The 18539-nt window shown below is 38.6% G+C and overlaps 1 protein-coding gene across 4 annotated transcripts in view; it reads left to right on the top strand.

Annotated features, from left to right (window-relative positions):
- Positions 1-18539, top strand: part of npas2 (neuronal PAS domain protein 2) — a 44180-nt gene that overhangs the window by 9241 nt on the left and 16400 nt on the right. For 2 of the 4 annotated variants that reach the window (XM_083665430.1, XM_083665428.1), the window contains exons 2-7: positions 13279-13469; positions 14572-14628; positions 15880-16034; positions 16511-16602; positions 16856-16945; positions 17505-17625. In XM_083665430.1, the coding sequence (XP_083521556.1) occupies positions 13396-13469; positions 14572-14628; positions 15880-16034; positions 16511-16602; positions 16856-16945; positions 17505-17625 (589 nt within the window). In that variant the 5' untranslated portion in view covers positions 13279-13395. Of the gene's footprint in view, positions 1-5772; positions 6001-13278; positions 13470-14571; positions 14629-15879; positions 16035-16510; positions 16603-16855; positions 16946-17504; positions 17626-18539 lie in introns of those variants that run through there. The other 2 variants (XM_083665429.1, XM_083665431.1) reach the window with 2 other exon arrangements.

Raw genomic sequence — 18539 nt, 5'->3', positions numbered from 1 at the left:
CTGTATCGTGCCATTTTACTCTTTTTTTCCACATAAAGAATTACATTTAACAATTTAATAACAATTAAACAGTAAAAAATGATAGCATTTAGTTCCCATGAAATGGAGTATCCCATGAAATGGAGTTATGTGGTTTTGTAATTATTAAAGTAGAATAGGGACTGTTGTTATTTCCACTTCTGTGTTTTCAAAAACCACTGAACTCCATTAATGTAATTGCAAAGCAGTAAATCAATATTTAAATAATAATCAAAATGTTTTTCTTCTTGGCTTTCAAAAAGAGTTCTGACAGTCACTTCCATATTTCATATCCTTTCTATGAATGCAACAAAGCAGAGTCCATTAAATGTTCAAATGAATATATCTGTTATGCCCCTGGTTGTTCCAAGTGTAATTGATCATTTATCAACGTGAAACAGACATTGGCTTTGGACACATTTCATAATAAAATCATGTTGTTAATATTTACCTGGTGTTCATTAATATATGAACAGAATTGATAGAGATTGTATTACCATCTCTCTCTGTTTTTTGTGTTTACCACTGTTGAATATAAACTTGTGTTTATTGATCATATCAAAATAGCAATAATAATAATGCATTTATTTTGTATAGCACTTTTCTCAGTACTCAGAGATGCTACATTCCATGGAGAGACCAATAATACAAATAGTTAAAGATTAACAGCAAGTTTAAAAAGATGGGTTTTGAGGGATCGTGCATGCTGGATTCTGTGATATTTAGGAGAGTGTTCCAAAGAGTTGGGGCTGCAATATTGAATACAATCATGGACCACAAGCCCTATAATATAGTGACATTCTAAATGAGCCTGCTTAGTTCTCTATGGCTTTGCTCTTACTGAGAGATAATGTTTGCAGACTCACCTTTAGGCATGGATCTTTTGCCACCTAATGATGGTCCATTACTTTGACATACTGTAAGAATAGTAGTTGACAGTCATGATTTTGCAGATAGCAAACAAATTGATTCTTTTTAAGCAGAGCTTGCACTCTATCTATTCCGTTGACACGCATGTCAGGTCACAACAAAGCACTCCATTCTATTATATTTACAGCAGCTGTATATGACACCAGCATGATATTTACATTTTAGTCATTTAGCAGATGCTCTTATCCAGAGCGACTTAGTTCATTCGTCTGAAGTAAGTGAAACTACTATCCATCACAATCATTATATATCCTTATCTGGACTTGGAATGTGTGAACGTAAGTCAATGTATGTTGTCTCTGTATGATGTACTGTACTCATCTGTGTTTTTGTGGTATGAAGTGAATTCTAAGGCACTGTCATATTTTGATTTGTGATTTTTTTAGACTTGTCAGCTGCTCTCAACTAGCATGATGCCTGTTCTCAGAATGGTCAAAGGTGTCTCATGTGAAGAGAACAATGCCTACATCTCTGTACGGCATGTGGGCGTACTGTACCATAATGTTTAAAGTTATTCCTAAAAAAAATGCGTTTAGATAACATTCAAACCTTTATTGATGATTTTTTTCAATTCAACCTAATTGATATGCCAGATCATGACCTAAAGAGTTGATGTATTTACGCAAAGGATAAGCTTTGATCGACAATATATTAGCCGTGAGCATATTTTTTACATTTCATATCAACATATGTTCCTGTTTAGAACCTGAACTTCAACAGTGTAGCAAGGTTTAGATTACAAGTTGGATTGCATAGAGCACTAGAAAGTAAATCCCTAGTCGTGTAGGTCTTAAAACCATTCTGAGATTACCTTCCAATTATGTTTGTAACTGTGGTACACTGCTTTGAGTCAGTAGGTTTTGGACCTATGGTACACTGCTTGGAGTCAGTGGGTTGAAGGACAGGACTGCTTTTGCTGATGGAAAAGAGGACCACATGCATTTCCACCACATAACGTTTCCATGGGAACACGGAGAGAACAGCAGTACCACAGCCTGATTAATGACAGTCAGTGCTTCAGAGGAGGACTGTGATGACATCACCGACACCGACATCACAGATGCCTGCTAGAGGCAATGTGGCTCAACATCTCATTGATAGCAATGTAAAAAAAAAAAAGAAAAAAAAAAAAAGAAATCTTTGATCTAAAGGCAACAGCTGAGCTTACGTATAGGAGAGTAAAAAAACGTCACAGTTCGTCCATTTATTACATCGTTTATGAAAACGGAGTGTCATCCCATTATTCAATCGCCTGACCTAGATAACAGAGAGGAACTAATCTGTACGTAGGCGGATGGTGAATAATGCAGTAAAATGTGGGAGATCTTTATGAATCATATATGCCTCAGACTTGTTGGCCGCTGGCATAGGAACAATATTCTTTCAGAGTGATACAGCGTCATCGTCATGGAATCCTTTACTCTGTGACCATCATCCACTAATGGCACTATGTTTTGATGACCGTGAGTGCATTCTTTTTTTTTTTTTTTTTCTCAAGTAAGCACACTGTAAGAGTCAATGGGAGTTTGTAACAGTATTTCAATCAAAATATGCTCTTCATTTAAATTGTACTGATGCTGTGTGTTGTGTGTTTACCCCTATGTCATGTTGCATACATGCAGTATACGGTACACCCTGTGATGTTGGTCATGAAAATGCTTATTTCTAAAGATAAAAATTCAACGGGGTACTGAAAAATTTGTCTCAATCTTTGGATGCCTAACGAGTAATCTATAGATCCTTAGAGGCAGCAACCAAACATACAGTATGACTTAGTTTACTTGCCCACAGCTTAGCATTAGCATCAAAACAATAAGGGTATGAGGCCACTGTAAACATACTACAAATGGCATGAATTTAAGGGTCAGATTCAGAGTTGAGAGAACCATGCTCAAAAATGTAATAAAGTAAAAAAAAAACTAAAAGTACCTATCCTGTTTAATTGACTTAAATGATCCCAGGAAAGTTGCACGTCTAGGGTGGGGTCCCCCAGAAGAACAGGTGTGTCACAAGATTCTGACTCAGTCTTTTCCTTGTGAAAAGGTGAGTGTTGGGGTGTGTTGAGGTATGGAGCACAACAATGATATCCTTCTGTGTTATGATAAAGCCAAAGGCTAAATCAAATGTTACATGTAAATTCAGCAGTGACCCAAACACTTCCTAGTTACCACTGCTGCAACCTATCTTAATGTCAAAGGCAGTATTTACTTCCCAAGCGTAATACTATTCCCAGTGCTAGTTAAGTGAAAGGGATCACTCCTGCTGGCAGCACTGGACATGAAGTTCTTACATTTTCCAGGTATATTAGGAATATCTGGAACATACAGAATGTGTACAAACATCACGTCGCCATAAAATCTTGTAGTAACTTATGAGTTGGTTTAGTGATGCTATTTGGAGCATAACAGTGTACACAAAGATAGCAAAGCAAAACAGCCATATTTTTGGGAGACAATTCTCAGGAATAATGAAACAACATTCACCTCTAAAATGTACAGTAATTACTGGAACATAATTGCAATTCATTATGTACCCTTGATATTAATTAGGCATGTATCACTGATAGTTATATTATGTAATTATGTCCTTGAGCAGCTATGTTATGGACCTGTAAAAGCAGTGGTAACTGTCATTCATTTTGTCACTACTTGCAGATTATATGGAGAAATTATAGCTGTAAAATACAAAGGCTATTCACTGCCTGCAAGCCTCTGATTTAATTGAGTTATCATTAATGCATGTTTTGAGAAAAAAAAAAGTGAAAGATTTAAATCAAAGATTTAAATTAGAAATAGGTCACCTTAATTATAGGCTCCCACATTGTTTAATTAGTTTGTGACTTTCCTCCTCTCCTCATATACAATAAAACCCAATGTATTTACACTTATTATACATTGTAGCTGACAGCTTTCACCTGCTTTATCAAAGAACATTAGTCTGATGATGAAGCTGGTCCAGCAACAACAGTAAATCAGAAAACATAGTGGCAAATGTATTTGTATGACAAAAAAGCTGTACAGGTTTTTTGCATGTGTTTTGGAGAGGGAAAAACCATATGTTCCTATAACCGTTATCCAGTATGGTCTTTGACACCACAACAATTTGTCTCGTCTTGTCTCATTTTAATTTTGCATCAGACTGAGCTATTGGAATTTGTGACAAATGTATTTGGTATGGAACAGATTTATAATCTATTATCTATGATCAATATCACGTTCTCTTCCCATTAACAGTCATCCTCTACCTTGCGTTGTTATTAGTAGTTGTGTGGGTTACACACATGTGTTTTTCACTTCATTCAACAGAGAGGAAGCTCACACGTACGGTAGGAACAGGAAAGATTAGAGTGTCTAAGTTTTCATGATTCCTTAGACCACAAGATATGGAAATGGTATTGAAATAGAGAGTCCCAGGAAGGAAGTAATGGAAGGAAGGAACATGCCGGGAAGGAAGTAATGTCTGTAACTAGTTATTAATTAACATACAAGTTTGAAGTCGAAATGTGCTCAAGATATGTGTAATCTGTTTCAGTTCATTTTTTCAGATAAACAAAGTAATAACACTTTATTGCTGCCAGTTAAAATGTTTGGCTCTAATGGCTTTGGGAGGCCTCCTCATTCAAATGTTTTCCCTTTCGTGAGTTAGTGGCCTTGATCTGTTGTGCTGTGGACTAGCCGTTTATATGTAACCCTGAAACAAATGCAAATCATACGTTTAAGAAATATATCAAATACATATGCTTATGCATGACTCAAATAATTTGTACAGTCATGAAATAACAATTGTTAAAGTTCGCCTTGGTAGCCCATTGCAGGACATATTTGAACAAGTGTTATAGGAATATGTGTGATCTTTCATGTCATTATAATCTAATGTAAAGATGTCACATTGTGATGACACTTATGTGATGTGCTCTGAGAATTAAGGGCATGTTAATTGAGTAGGGCACACGATTCAGAGTATTTTAGGCCTAAATGGAGATGATGTGGAAGAAAAAAAATACATATGTACTAAACATTTCGGCAACGATTGGTCAATCAATCAACAACCATCTGGACTAAGCAGCATGAGGCAATGGCTACTGATTTTCTGGGGATTGGCCCTATGTGGCATCAAAAATGGCTTTTGCAATGTCAGTCATCCTGTTGTTTTTGATAACAAAGGTAATGACCAAAGCCCTCATTCTTGGAAAAAAGGATTCCAAATGGGTTTCTCTGTAGTTACTGTTGTGTAACCTTTTGGGTTCCATGTAGAACTCTCTGATGGGACCCAAGAGATGCAAGGGTTCTCTCACAGTGAAGAACACTTTTTGGGAGGTAGAACTCATTTTTTCTAAGAACTCATTTTTTTCTTCCTGTTGTTCATAAACAAACATTCGCCTTGGTAGCCCAATGCGTTGGTTACAGGTAATAGAGCTGATCAGATTGACTCGATTAAAACATGTTATTGACATATGTACAGAGATTTAGAGCAACCTTTCGACCCTGTAGATATAACACGCCCCCTCGCTCAACACCGTTTTCTATATGTTTCGCCTGTAAAATTAATCAACGACTCTTCGAAATAAGGATACGTGAATACAATGCCATGTCAGTGTTAGTATTACACGAGCTTTAGTTTAATTTTATGTTTTCATCATTGTATGTACACAGTCTTAGTCGTGTGTTGTAGCACAGCCGGTTGCTAATGATGTCGTTAGCTAAGTATTGAGCTACCGACTGACCTACTTTCCCTGTTCGCAGCGGCTCAGGCTGTTTACAGGGGACTGCCAAAGGAGGATGTTGAGTGTGGTAGGGGAAAACAGACCGAACCTTAACCCGAAAACGATTACTGACGGAATTTTATATTATCTATATACCGATAGAATTAGGGAGTGTTACTGAGGTTATTAATCGAGTTTTTAACCATAGGCAACATTTGTAAGTAAATTAAACGTCCCTTTCGCGGATTGGCTCTGCGTGAGTTGCACACAGTATGTAGATCGGAAAATGAGTACGGAAAAAAGTGACATAAGGATCTTGAAGTCAACTGAAGTCAAGTCAGATTTTCAAGGTATGTAAACGTAATGTCATTTTTATGTCACTTAAATGATCATTTATAACGCTTGTACAGATGTAGGTTTGCAATATACTTCATTTTTGGATTGATTGATTGAAGCTGTCAAAGTATTTAAATTAAAAGGACGAATCCATGCTATATTTGCTCAACGTAGTTAATCATTTTCTTGAAGTCCACGCCAGTGCAGTATCTCTCACAGCAAGGTCTCATCACCAGGACAGCTTCGTGCTTTTAGAATTTGTAATGATGCCAGGTCAATAAATAGCCTAATTTTCACAATGTCATGGGGATGAATTTAGAAATTCTTTGAATTAAGTATCGGAGAATATGAATATTACAACAGGCTTTCAGCAAGCTCTGGTCTAGTTCACTATTTAGGTCTGCATCTTGAGAAGCAATGTATGCTAGTGCTACACAACACTTATGGAACATCACCTTGCTACACTATGTTGCTTTGATTTGACTTGATTCTCAGGATTCGTTCAGCTACCTCCACCAGTAGGGCTTACTCATGTTACCCATGTAGTTTATGAAATACTATGAATCAAATATTTGGCTGTGAAATATATATTTTGAAAAAGTAAAGGATGCACAGATTTTTTTTGATGCAACCATTCTTCATCTCAGTGGATCTTGGTTGAAGGAGGTTATTGAGTATGTTAATTTCCCTCCCATTGTTTTGCTCAAGGAACCAATGGCGGTGTAGCTTGTTTCCTTTACAGTGGTTAGTTGACTAGTGTAATCAAGGACAGGCACATTGATTGTGTCAAATCAAATATTAATCATTTGCTGTGTTTGATCATTGTTTTTGGTTTGTAACCTTGGATGTGTGAACCAATAGAAACCCTCATCAAGTTATGTTTTTGTTATTTTCATTTGAAAAGAAATAGGTATAGGTTTGATACCTATACACTGTTTGGCAGAGGTAACATTTAAATTGATCACAAATCTTTTTTTGAAGTGTTTTGGCAATGTGAAGTGTTTTGGCAATGTGTACAGATATCATAAGTAACCACCTCCTTATTGTATCTGTGTTTTTTCATAAGGGCATATGCTAGTCAAATAAGTAAATATCAACCTAAAGGGCCAGATTTACTAAGCTTTTGCATCTGATGCAAAGGCTGTCAGTTTCTTCTCATGCACAGTTGAAATTCACTTTCTTAGACTAAAGGAAAAAACTCCTAGTAAAGTAAATTAGTAACAAAAAAAAATCCATAATATGGAATACAAATGATGATAATAATAGGTTAATGATAATACATTTTATTTGTAAAGCGCTTTTCATAAAACATCCCAAAGTCGCAGGACGACGACACTTTGCTGCCTCTAAAGTCTATAACAGCTTCTGTTTGTTTCACTTTGAAGTTTTAAGATTTAAGCACGTTTGGCTTATAACTGGATCTAAACATGTTTAGCTGAACTAAGAAAAGAAGAACACTCGGTCATTCACTGATTTCTATGACGATACAGACGCCTATGGGCGGTTCCATGTAAAGGGGCCCGTGAGGATCCAAATCCAAATTCATCAGAGCATATCAAATTGGGTGACAAATGAAAGCTAAGAGGATATTTTTTGGAAAAGGAAATCAGAAATACCTCCCCTAGAACACCCCTGGCCCCTCCCCTAGAACACCCCTGGCAGTAAGAACATGTTTGTATGCAAACTGAGTGTCGGGTAGGACACTCCATTTTAGCAACCACTTTTTCGGGACCAAAACGGTGTTTGTAAATGAAATATTTCTTTCAAGGGATCTCATTCCCTGATCGGTACTGATTAAACATAGTCATTACAACCAATAGGAAGCTTTTAGAAAACTTGAATGTTACATACTGGGCCTTTTAATGGGCCCAGTGGGCCCAGTCCACATCCTTGTTGTTGGAGGCCTATATTTTCAACTAATTTCAACAAATGAGAAGATTAACATTACAACCTTTGGGCCATACTTAACCAAGTTGCTGTGTACCTGTGTAACGGATGCTGTAAACACTAACAACATTGTATTAACGTATTACTACATTGCAGCGTAGCCTAGTTTAACAAACTGTTTCTAATGACACAGTAACAAAACCACAAAGCTGCAGTTAAAACATCCAACAGATCAACAAAACAGAGGTTTCTTCACCTCTTGCAAAGAACAGGTTTTTTGTCACAAAGAACATGAAAGGTACAATAGGCCTGTGTTTAGTATGACCACACCGACATCACAGTGGGGTATACCTCAACAGTGCTGCTGCAGCAGACACACGGTGTGAAGTGCTGCCGAAAGCCACCACAAAGTGGTGACAAGAGCTGTGAAGGAAAAGTGTAGAAAAGAGAACGGTTTGCCTTATCAGTTTGCCTTATCAGATAGATTGGCAAAATCAAGTTTATTATAGCATCTCATGAATTGCAGAGATGAAGAGTGGAAATGGTTTAAACATGTGGTTATTTTAAAGAGGACCAAGCAATCGTCACGCACATCTCTCACAGCGCAGAGAAACAGGGAAATGTTTTAGCGCAGTCTGACATGAATAAATGCGAGTTTGCTTAAATAATGTTCTCATTGTATTGATAACAGAAAGTTAGGAATTTTCATGCGAGACAGTAAGGATGTTGGGTTTCAGTGGAATTGAGGCCGGATAGAGTAGCCTACAAAACTGTCATAATAGGGTGCGAACATCCACATATTCAGCAAGGGCAGTCTTCTCTTGTTCACACAATGTAATAATAATAATGAATTTATTTTGTGTAGCACTTTTTGAGGTATTGTTTGAAGGGGGAGAGTGTGCTGATAAATTCACGCTTATGTTTGTTAATTGGAAAAGATTTGAGCTTGTAAGCGGAGCTCAAGCAAGCACACACAGACATTTAATTCCCCCTTAACCTTCCCCCACCCATTTGTTAACAATGGCCACAATGTGCTGGTTTGTGCTGTTATTTGATTTTTATTCAACACTGACGTTCTTGATCACATTACGGTTGATGAGAGAATAACGTAGTGGTTAGTGCAAGTGAAACGCATGAAATGATCTGGTCTCCGGTAAGGTCTACAACTGATTCACCTGAGTGCACCCGTCCGGACCAGCTCTGGTCAGGGGGCATTGCATATATTTGTCAGTATATCAATCCCAACTCATCCAAACCTGCACTACAATCTAGCAGGAGCCTATGCCAACGCGCACCACAAATTGTTCACATATAGGCTTTAGGAGTAGCCTAACCAGTGTGATATCTAGACTACCAGAGTGCAAGTTGCTATCAGTATATTAAGGAGTGAGTTAAGAAAGAGAGATGTAAATTCTTATGTTCTCTATGACAACTGAGACATGTTGTCTATGACAACATGGCAACATACGTAGGCTAACATTAGACAGATCACAGAACAATGACGAACATCTCTGCTGCAATAAGTGGGTCATGATGGGCAGTGTATTACTATATAGTGGGGGAAGGTGTGGAGTGGGGGAAGGTGAGCGAATTTGTCAGCAAATGTGGGCTGATGTCATCTTCTGCTGTCCTATATAGGTTGTTATCATTAAGCGTCACAATAGCCTCCATGCACACTTGAAAAGCTGATATCTAATCAATGACACATGAGTCTAAATTCAAAATTCATATTGTTTTTAATGATAACAACCAGGCATGTTGGAAGGGGGTGTGGCCGCAGTTCTCTAAAATATGTAATATTAAAGTCTACAGTAAAATCAATGTTTGCATGTCAATCTTCTATTAACTAAAGGAATTGGTTAAATGAAGAGTTTACTGTTCTAGGGGAGGAGTGGATTGTGCTCATCATTCGAAATGTATCTCTCTAGTGGTTAGATAAATTGTCACACTTTTGTTTAATGGGAAATGATTTGACCTTGTTGTAAGCAGAGCTCAAGCATGCACGCACACACAGGAGCTGAATCAAAATGTGTAGCCTACAGATCATGATCATGTCACACATATCAACAACTGTCCAAGGCTACTGCGATTGTATGACACCAATATGAAAGTCCTTAATTTGGATTGGAAATTATTGACATGAATTGCACTCTTTGCTTTGTGAGCACGCTGTGTCCATATAGCTTACTGTTGAAATGCACTGAATCAACTGAGAAACATTGTATCACTATGAGCTAATAATATGTAATTTCGTGGACACACATATTCCAAGGTTTATCCAAGGACAGTAATTTGGCCTTTTCCAAATTGAAACAACAACTCATAAGATGCTTCTCACACAATTCATCAGGCGGCAATGTTTGTAAACACACTACAACACACTGTAAGCATATCCATTATGCTCAGTGGTGCCCCCTGGAGGTTGTTTTGCCGAGCTGAATGACCTGTAATAGAACTCACTAGTGACGTCACCGTACCCCTGCGACATCGTCACACCGGCGGCCAACTTCTAAACTCCGGCCTAGTGTAGTGAGGTTCTGAGTATGAGCAGATGAGTTCTGGAAAGTAACTCATCTGTCCAATGAGCTCAGTTCTTCCCAGTGTAAGTGAGACAATTCCTCTACATTGTTCTTGTGGTGTATATGTGCAGCGCTGGTCATGAACTTGAACTTGGATATGTCCCATTACTTATGCAGGGCACTGTATTATGGTGTGGGCTACTAGAAATTGATGAGTTGTTAATTTCATTGTTTGTTTTTTTTATCAGAAAAAGACTTGTTGTTGGGTCATTCCATGTCAAATCAGCAAGCCATGACACCCACCATCTCAGATTGAAAATGGTTTATGTAGCTAGAAACAGATAAGGCAAGTATTCCTGAATCATTTTTGTAGAAATATTGTTTCATCCCTGAGAAATAAGCATATTGATTGTACCCAAAATGGCGATTATCATTTTCTGGAATTTGTATAATTTTCTATAAAATTCAAACTCAAGTCCGATTTGGACCAAAGTCCTACCTGATTAAGACATGAAGAATCCAAACAATGGTGAAAAAGTCACCCATGAACCCTCCAAACCCCTGCTGCAGTCAACTTCCTTTTTTCACAGAATCAGTTTCTGTGATATCTGTAGAGGCTACATCTGTCAAATTGAAAGACGTTCTCTCACCATATTCATAGTTTCATAGTCTCTCACCAATTCATAGTTTTGTAAGGAACATGCTGTCATTTTAGACTTTTAAAAATGTGTTCTTGTGGTTTTGTAGAACCCTCTGTCCCTCTGTAACCACTCTGTCCTTTTGTAAAGGGTACATTTAAGTGTCTGTGGTCTAGGTTGTTGCCTACTGCCTTGGTGCAAGTCAGCTCAAACTTAACCAAGCATCAGAACTAACTGTGTTGTGCTGTTTTTCATGCCAACCACTGTTGTTGTGTTTGTGTGTTAACATAACGTAATGGATATTTAATGGTTAGTAAAATGGTGTGGGGAGGTATCCTGATATCCTATGTCACCCAAGGGAACTAAGACTAGGCCTAGCATTACTCTGTTGAGATTAATTTGAAGCTGTTGCTTTAGTATCTCAACCTGGTTCTAATCTCCATAAAGTCTTTCTATACTTCAGCTTTTATCCTTTGCCATGGTCTTTTGTCATTCTACCCATTGTCTTATTTCTTATTTGTTTGAAGGGTTTTCAACTCAATTATCGACTTCACCTCAACAGCTGCTAAAACATAGTGACTGAAAGCCAATCCAATTATACTGTAGCATGCCTGTGTCAAAGAAAGTATCAAGTAGCAGGTATCAATTGTGTCTAAAAATATAATCTTTGAGTTAAATCAACACTAACAGTGATGCAGGGAGCTATAATGCTCAGGAATTATTGTGGGGTCAGGATCAAGCATAGTCACCAATCGATTTTCATGTGAATGAAAATTCCATGAATACCATAAAGGGAGATACTGTAGGCCTAGTTTAGTGTTGACATTTTGTATGACAAATGTTTTGTTTTTAGAGGAAATGTAATCTTTTTATGGCGCATAAGTTTACTCAGTTTACGGCTATTTATTTTACTCTTCCTCGCTTTCATTTAGATGAAGAGAGTTACTTGAAATGTAATATCCAAGCTGGCCACTCCTGTATATCACTCAGTGGACATATGGAATAAAAACTGGGTTTCTGCCCAGTGAAAACAGGCACAGACTCACCATTCTCAGACTAGAACAGTAATTAATGGAAAATGGCCACCAACTGTCATAATTACATAGAAATAATTGATAGATACATTTTTCTAAAATATTTCCAGCCCACAAAAGGAAGGAAAAAATTATGTCTGTCCCCCATGCTAGATGATTGGAAACATTTCAGCATGAAGTAATAGTTTGGAATAAGTTTTTATTTGGATCCAGAAGGATGTTGATAGATGGACTGTGTAGTTTACAGTAAACACACATCTGACAAAGGGAAGAAGGGTATCTCAGATTTTGAGGCTTTGGTGGGGCAAACATTACAGACAGAGTTTAGATGAAAGCTTAATTATCATTCTTTAAGACCTCAGGGTCCATGCCCGACCAGCATGTTCCTACACATGAACCAATTAATGGTTCTTCTTGTATTATAGTAGATGTAATGGCTGGCTGACACCTGGTTGTAGCCCAAGTGGGATGACCTTTCTGTTAGGGCTACATTTGCAAATAGATAGAGGTTGTTTGAGCTCCCAGAGGTGTTTGCTCTGTGTTGTGAAGCTTCCTTTATGTTCTGTGAGGAGTTGAACGAGGTGGCTCTTTCTCTCTCTTTGTTATTCTGGATTATCAAAAGAGGTGTCTCTGCCTCTGGGATTTTTCTAGGTCAGAGGAGCTCCTCCCGCACATAATGCTTCCTTGGTGTTGAATTGCTGTGCCCAGGTGGTATATGTTGATGTTTAACCATCTTCCCTTTCTTCTATCATCTTGACTGATATCAGGCTAAAGACATGATGCTGTTTCAAATCGTCACTCACAAATTCATTGTGTGATGTTTTTGTTGTTGATTTGTTCAATCTTATGATAGGCCTAAACGCATAGGGTCTTGGTAAACTAATCAGAGGTTTCCTTGTGTCAGCCTATGTATATTATCACCAATACATACAGTAACATACTTGTATGATACATTTGTACAGTTTTTCTGCTTACTTTCATGTAGTTTTGAGACTGTTTAAGTATGAATTGGAGAAAAGTAACCGGCACCCATAATGTTTTACACTAGCAATCTTTACATATGGTAAAAAATTATCGACACTTGATACTGCAGTTGTCTATGGATAATGCTAGTGTAATTATCCGATGTGTGAGTAACAGATATGCCTCAGGAAAGCATGTTAGTAGATTCCTAACATGTATTTACATCAATGTTTTCTTCTTGTCTTTTACAGATTGTTGGTGGACTTCAGGAGGAGGTGGGCAGCAGGTGAACAGTACCGTAGCATTTTCCCAGGGGTTTCAGTGCCGCTAGCGCTGATGGGATACATCAGACTTCAGAGAGGGCCTGGATGGGAGAGGGAGTGAGTATGGACAACCTTTCCGACTTTGGCAGCCTTTGTCCGTCCAGCCGGAGAGAATGGGAGTGAGTATCAACACTGCTTTTTTTACTCTTTTTGAAAATGTATTTTAATCATCAGCTTGCTTCTCAGTCCTTGTGTAAATGTTAATTATTACATAAGTGTGTGTATACAGAAGTAATACTTACATTCATACAATTTAGGCTATCTAGGGAGATACTTTGTGTGTTGTAGATTAACGCTGGGCGATATTGCCTAAATATCATATAACAGTATTTTCAAAATGTATGACGGTATTTGACAGTATTTTTTGTTTGTTAATAATTAAAGTTCTAAATATGTTTAATGAGTATGCATAACTTGACTCAATGCATAGCTCTCTTCAAAACATTACCACCAAAGATACAGGGGATACCCCTAAGCCTTTAAAGAAGAATTGTGCCTCTTAAGCTGTCATTGTGAATCTTCAAACAGTCACAAATTTGATAGGCATAGGCTTACCTGTCTGTCACCATAGCCATGAAGTCTGTCAACCATTCAGAGTAGAGGATGGCATGGCAAGGGAAATGATCTTTTCCTGTCCTGGATACAGTCGATTATTTTCCTTTCCAGTCTCAATCCCCCTGTAACCTAAAATCGGACTCCTGTCTCGATGGAAATTAATTATATTTTGCAGCACACGATCTGATATGTGTTATGACGAGAGGAGCAAACACAGCATAGTCAAATTCCATATCACAGCGTGGATCATACCGGTATAACAAAAAACAGTATACTTCACAGCCCTCGTTGATTGTGTAAACACCCATTGCAAGTGTCTCACTGTTGGTCCAAGAGAGCCACCAATCAGCCCTTTATTGATTCACTAGAGTAGCTAACTAATAATCTTAACCTTGTTTTCTTTCAAATTCAAATGATGACTGTCAACATAACAGTTTGCCTCTTTAGGACCATGGTTTTAGACCCTAGCGTATTAGATATCTTAGCCATTTTAAAGATTGTTTTTACTGTATGCGATTACTGTGTGTAAATTGATATCAGGTCATCATAATGATGTAGGGAAGAGGGAGGATTAGAATCCATCTGGTCTGTGTCTGTCTGTTGATGACATTGGTGAATATTCCGAGAAACAACATTCCAACATTCCAACATCCCCTCTCCCTCTAGCACCAGCAGCTGCGTGGACGATTTGATGGATGAAGATGAGAAAGACAGGGCAAAAAGGTATTCCTGTGTGTATGTGTGTGTGCGCGTGTGCGTGTGCGTGTGTTTAAGTGAGTGTGAGAAAGGGAGAGAAGGCCGACAGAGCAAAGAGTATTTCACTCCTTCAACTATTTAACAGATAGAATGCAATGTATATCTTCTGATGGTGTTAAGTCAGGTTTTCTAGATATAACAAAGGGTGTTCCACAAGGCTTGATTCTTGGTCCGGTCCTTTTTTCTATTTACAGTGTCCTGCGTACGTAATGGGACAGTGAAGCATTTTGTCTTCTTTTGGCTCTATACTTAAAATGTTGATTACTATGAGGTTGAAGTAGAGATTCTCAGCTTTTATTTGGTGGTATTTGTGTACATATTGGTTTCACCATTTAGAAATGACAACACCCTTCTGTTAAAGTGACTTAGGTCTCAGATCTCCCTGTATAAATAAAGGATCAGTACAAAGAGTGTTAATAACAAGCCAGTTTGATGTACTTCTGCATTGTGAGGTTGTCTGCGGTGGCAATGTCAAGACTCATTCAAATGTTGAATGTCTTCAAAAGTCTAGAAATCACTTTTCACCACAACAGTCTCAGCACAAGTGTTTCCTCAAGGCCGGACAGATTCAGATGTCTTATGTATGTGTCATGGAGGAGACCCCCCCTTGATCTACCCAACCAGGTCAAGACACTTTGACTCGCCAGTAATGATGCACTATGCACTATGCACTATGCACTATGCATCATTACTGGTGAGTCAAAGTGTCTTGACCTGGTTGAATAGATCCACCAATCTTGGATAGATTCCACTGATGTATGTCACTGAAAATAGACTTTCAAATCATTAGTTTGTGTGTGTTCTCATTTTGAGGGTTATGTGGGAGTTTTATCAAAGGTTTGTGTGAGGAGAATAATCAAACAAACCATCAGTTAGATAAATAACAAAGCTTTTCCGCATTTTTCTTTTAGTACACAATGTCCATTATTTCATCAGTCCGTTGTTCTTTTTGGGGGGGATTATGGACTGTCATCCTTCACATTGCGGCCTGCAAGCTGCTCTATGGTGGGCGAGGAATGAATGAGTTGCGATGATGTTTTTTCATACGCAGCTGTCACTCATTGCCATGGTTGTGATTCATTCATATGAAGCAGTAGCTAATATTGTTGAGCAAGCAGCACTGCTTGATGAATCTGTATCTGACAAACACTGTATATTGTTAATTTGGCAAACCACCGGCACGTAAAACCTATTTCTTGGTTTGCTTTTCTATTAAAGGGCATCTCGTAATAAGTCGGAAAAGAAAAGAAGAGACCAATTCAATGTGCTCATCAAGGAGCTTTGCACCATGCTGCAGGGCCAAGGCCATCCGCGCAAGATGGACAAGTCCACCATACTACAGAGAACCATTGACTTCTTGCAGAAGCAAAAAGGTAGGGGGATATGTACAGTAGTGACCTGTAGCTAACGTGTGTGCGCACGTGTGCGTGTGGGTGTGCGTGTGTGTGTGTACAGAACATCACTGCTTCAAGAAAGAGTGGAAATAGAAGGAAGGTACTAGGAGGGTGGAGGAGCAGTGGGAGCCCGTCTTCCCATTTCTACCGCCACCAGCCTCCCCTGTGGAGGACATAAGCTGTCTAATACTTGTTGAACAAGAGTGTTATTCTCTACAAAGCTTGTCTCCTGTCAGAATCAGAGTCACAGCTTTCAATGTTTGCCACATGATATTTCTTCACCCCCTTCTCCTTTTCTGCTATAGGCCATGTGCTTTGAGACCTCTTGACCATTGCAGCCTGATCTGAGATATGAGTCAGTGGTCCTTCTGTTGCCTGTTGCAGTAAATCCCCTTGATTCACCGTGTCTTCAGATCTAACCCCTTCCTGCCCCTTTCTTCTTGTCTGTTTTTCAGAGATCACAGCACAGACAGACTCGTGTGAGATCCGACAGGACTGGAAGCCTTCATTCCTCAGTAACGAGGAGTTCACCCAGCTGATGCTGGAGGTAAGGCTCAGGGCCACATTGACTTCCTCCCAAATCAATCAAAGACATCCTTTACTAACTCTGGTCCTGGACTGTTGGCGCAATAAGATAATGATTTTAATTAAAGGAAGATTCTTGTCTGTAGATATCCTGTGATGTTAGTCTCAGTAAGATAATGTATGCCAGCAGTGCACTCATGGAGCACTCCTTGAACAAATGATATTCTAAACAATGGAAGTAGCCAGTGTGCTAATAACGCTGTTTTCCTCCACAGGCTCTAGATGGTTTCCTCATAGCATTGACTACAGATGGAAACATCATATATGTGTCCGACAGCGTGTCTTCACTTATTGGCCATTTACCGGTAAGTGATATTAGCATGATATTAGCATTCATATGTTATCATCCCCTTGAAAACAGATGGCATGACAGCTACACAAAGACGCATTTTTTCCTATTAATAAAGCATACAGGACATTTTATTGACCCCCCCCCCCTCCCCCCCAATTGGACTGGAATGTAATTTTAACTTAATATGAATAGCTGCATCATAAACAATGATTTGTTTTAAGTTTGAAACCATAAAGTTCCTGAAAGTGTCACAGGTTAAACGTTAACCTTCCACTTTACCACTCAATCTTTTAATGACTTTATTTTACAGTTATAACTTAGTATGGGTCAGATTAGATTGCCTCATGATTTCGATACCAACTGTATACACTTTTCAACTTGATGTGTTGTTATATGGGGGCTTTTATGATTTGTTACACCATGCTTTATTGTCTTTTTGGCATTGACGGTACCATTCAGTGGCCATTATTTTTAAATCAACATTAAATTGAACATATGATATGGCTGCGTTGACACCAGACAGTGATGGACCATAGAAACTGACGGTCACAAATCCATGCTTTCTGTTTCAGTCAGATATGGTGGACCAAAATATCTTGAACTTCCTTCCTGAGCGTGAGCACGGGGAGGTGTATAAGCTGCTATCATCCCACATGCTGATGACTGACTCCATTGCTGCTGACTTCCTAGACGGTGAGTATCCTCTTCGCTCCCTCAGTGCTGTACCAGTGAAGGCTGGTGGAGGAAGAAATCAGAGGACCAAGCACATTGTAATACCATTCCTCATTCCATTCCATGCACACCAGCCTCCTCAGTGCTGAACCTATACTACCTCAAGCTTCTGACACCATCAGGGATACACAGGAGGTGATGTCTGCATAGAGATGGGTGTATTTTATACGGGCCACTGTGTTTGGTCCATTGTCTCCTGGCCTCATGGTGATGTCCACCTCAAGTACAGGCATAATCTGAGTATCGCCTTGTTAAATCGTTTTGATTTTATGTTATACAGCGTGGGAGAAATTTGAGAAACTTTACACTCTAAACTAGATGCTTGTCTATACTGTAGATCTATGCAAGCTCAAGGAAAATGAATAGTCCTTTTATTAATAGTCCTTCTATTGTTGCTGTACAAGTAATTTGTACCAACCTCCTTTTTCCTTATGTAACGTTGCTCAGTTTGACTTTATTCAATGCAATGAACAAGGCTGCAGTGACCTTTCTTTCTTTTGATGTTGGCTATTTCACTTCTTTTATGAACGATATCCCCATGAATTATACATCAAACCATGCAATGGCCCAGTAGCGCACCACGTTCTCAAACACAGGCAGACATTTTATTTCACCAGTAGCAGCACAGTAGGCCTGACTCTGTGTTGAAATTCATTTGCATTTACACTGCTTTCACCACAACGTTGAAAGAGCTCATACTGTGCCTCTGACTACTTCTACAGTTCTGGAACTGACCTTAAATGTAGTGTGGTCCTATGATTAGTCATTTAGCTAATAATAGTATCTACCCTCCCAGCATGATTAGAAGTTTTAATCAGTATTATGGTAGCTTTAGTAATCTCCAACACTGCACTATTCAGGGCTCGAGACACTGA

This window comes from Argentina silus (genome assembly GCF_951799395.1).
Source record: "Argentina silus genome assembly, chromosome: 2".
Classification (NCBI taxonomy): domain Eukaryota; kingdom Metazoa; phylum Chordata; class Actinopteri; order Argentiniformes; family Argentinidae; genus Argentina; species Argentina silus.
The sequence above is the reverse complement of the archived record's forward strand: the minus strand, read 5'-3'. Positions and strand labels throughout refer to the sequence as shown.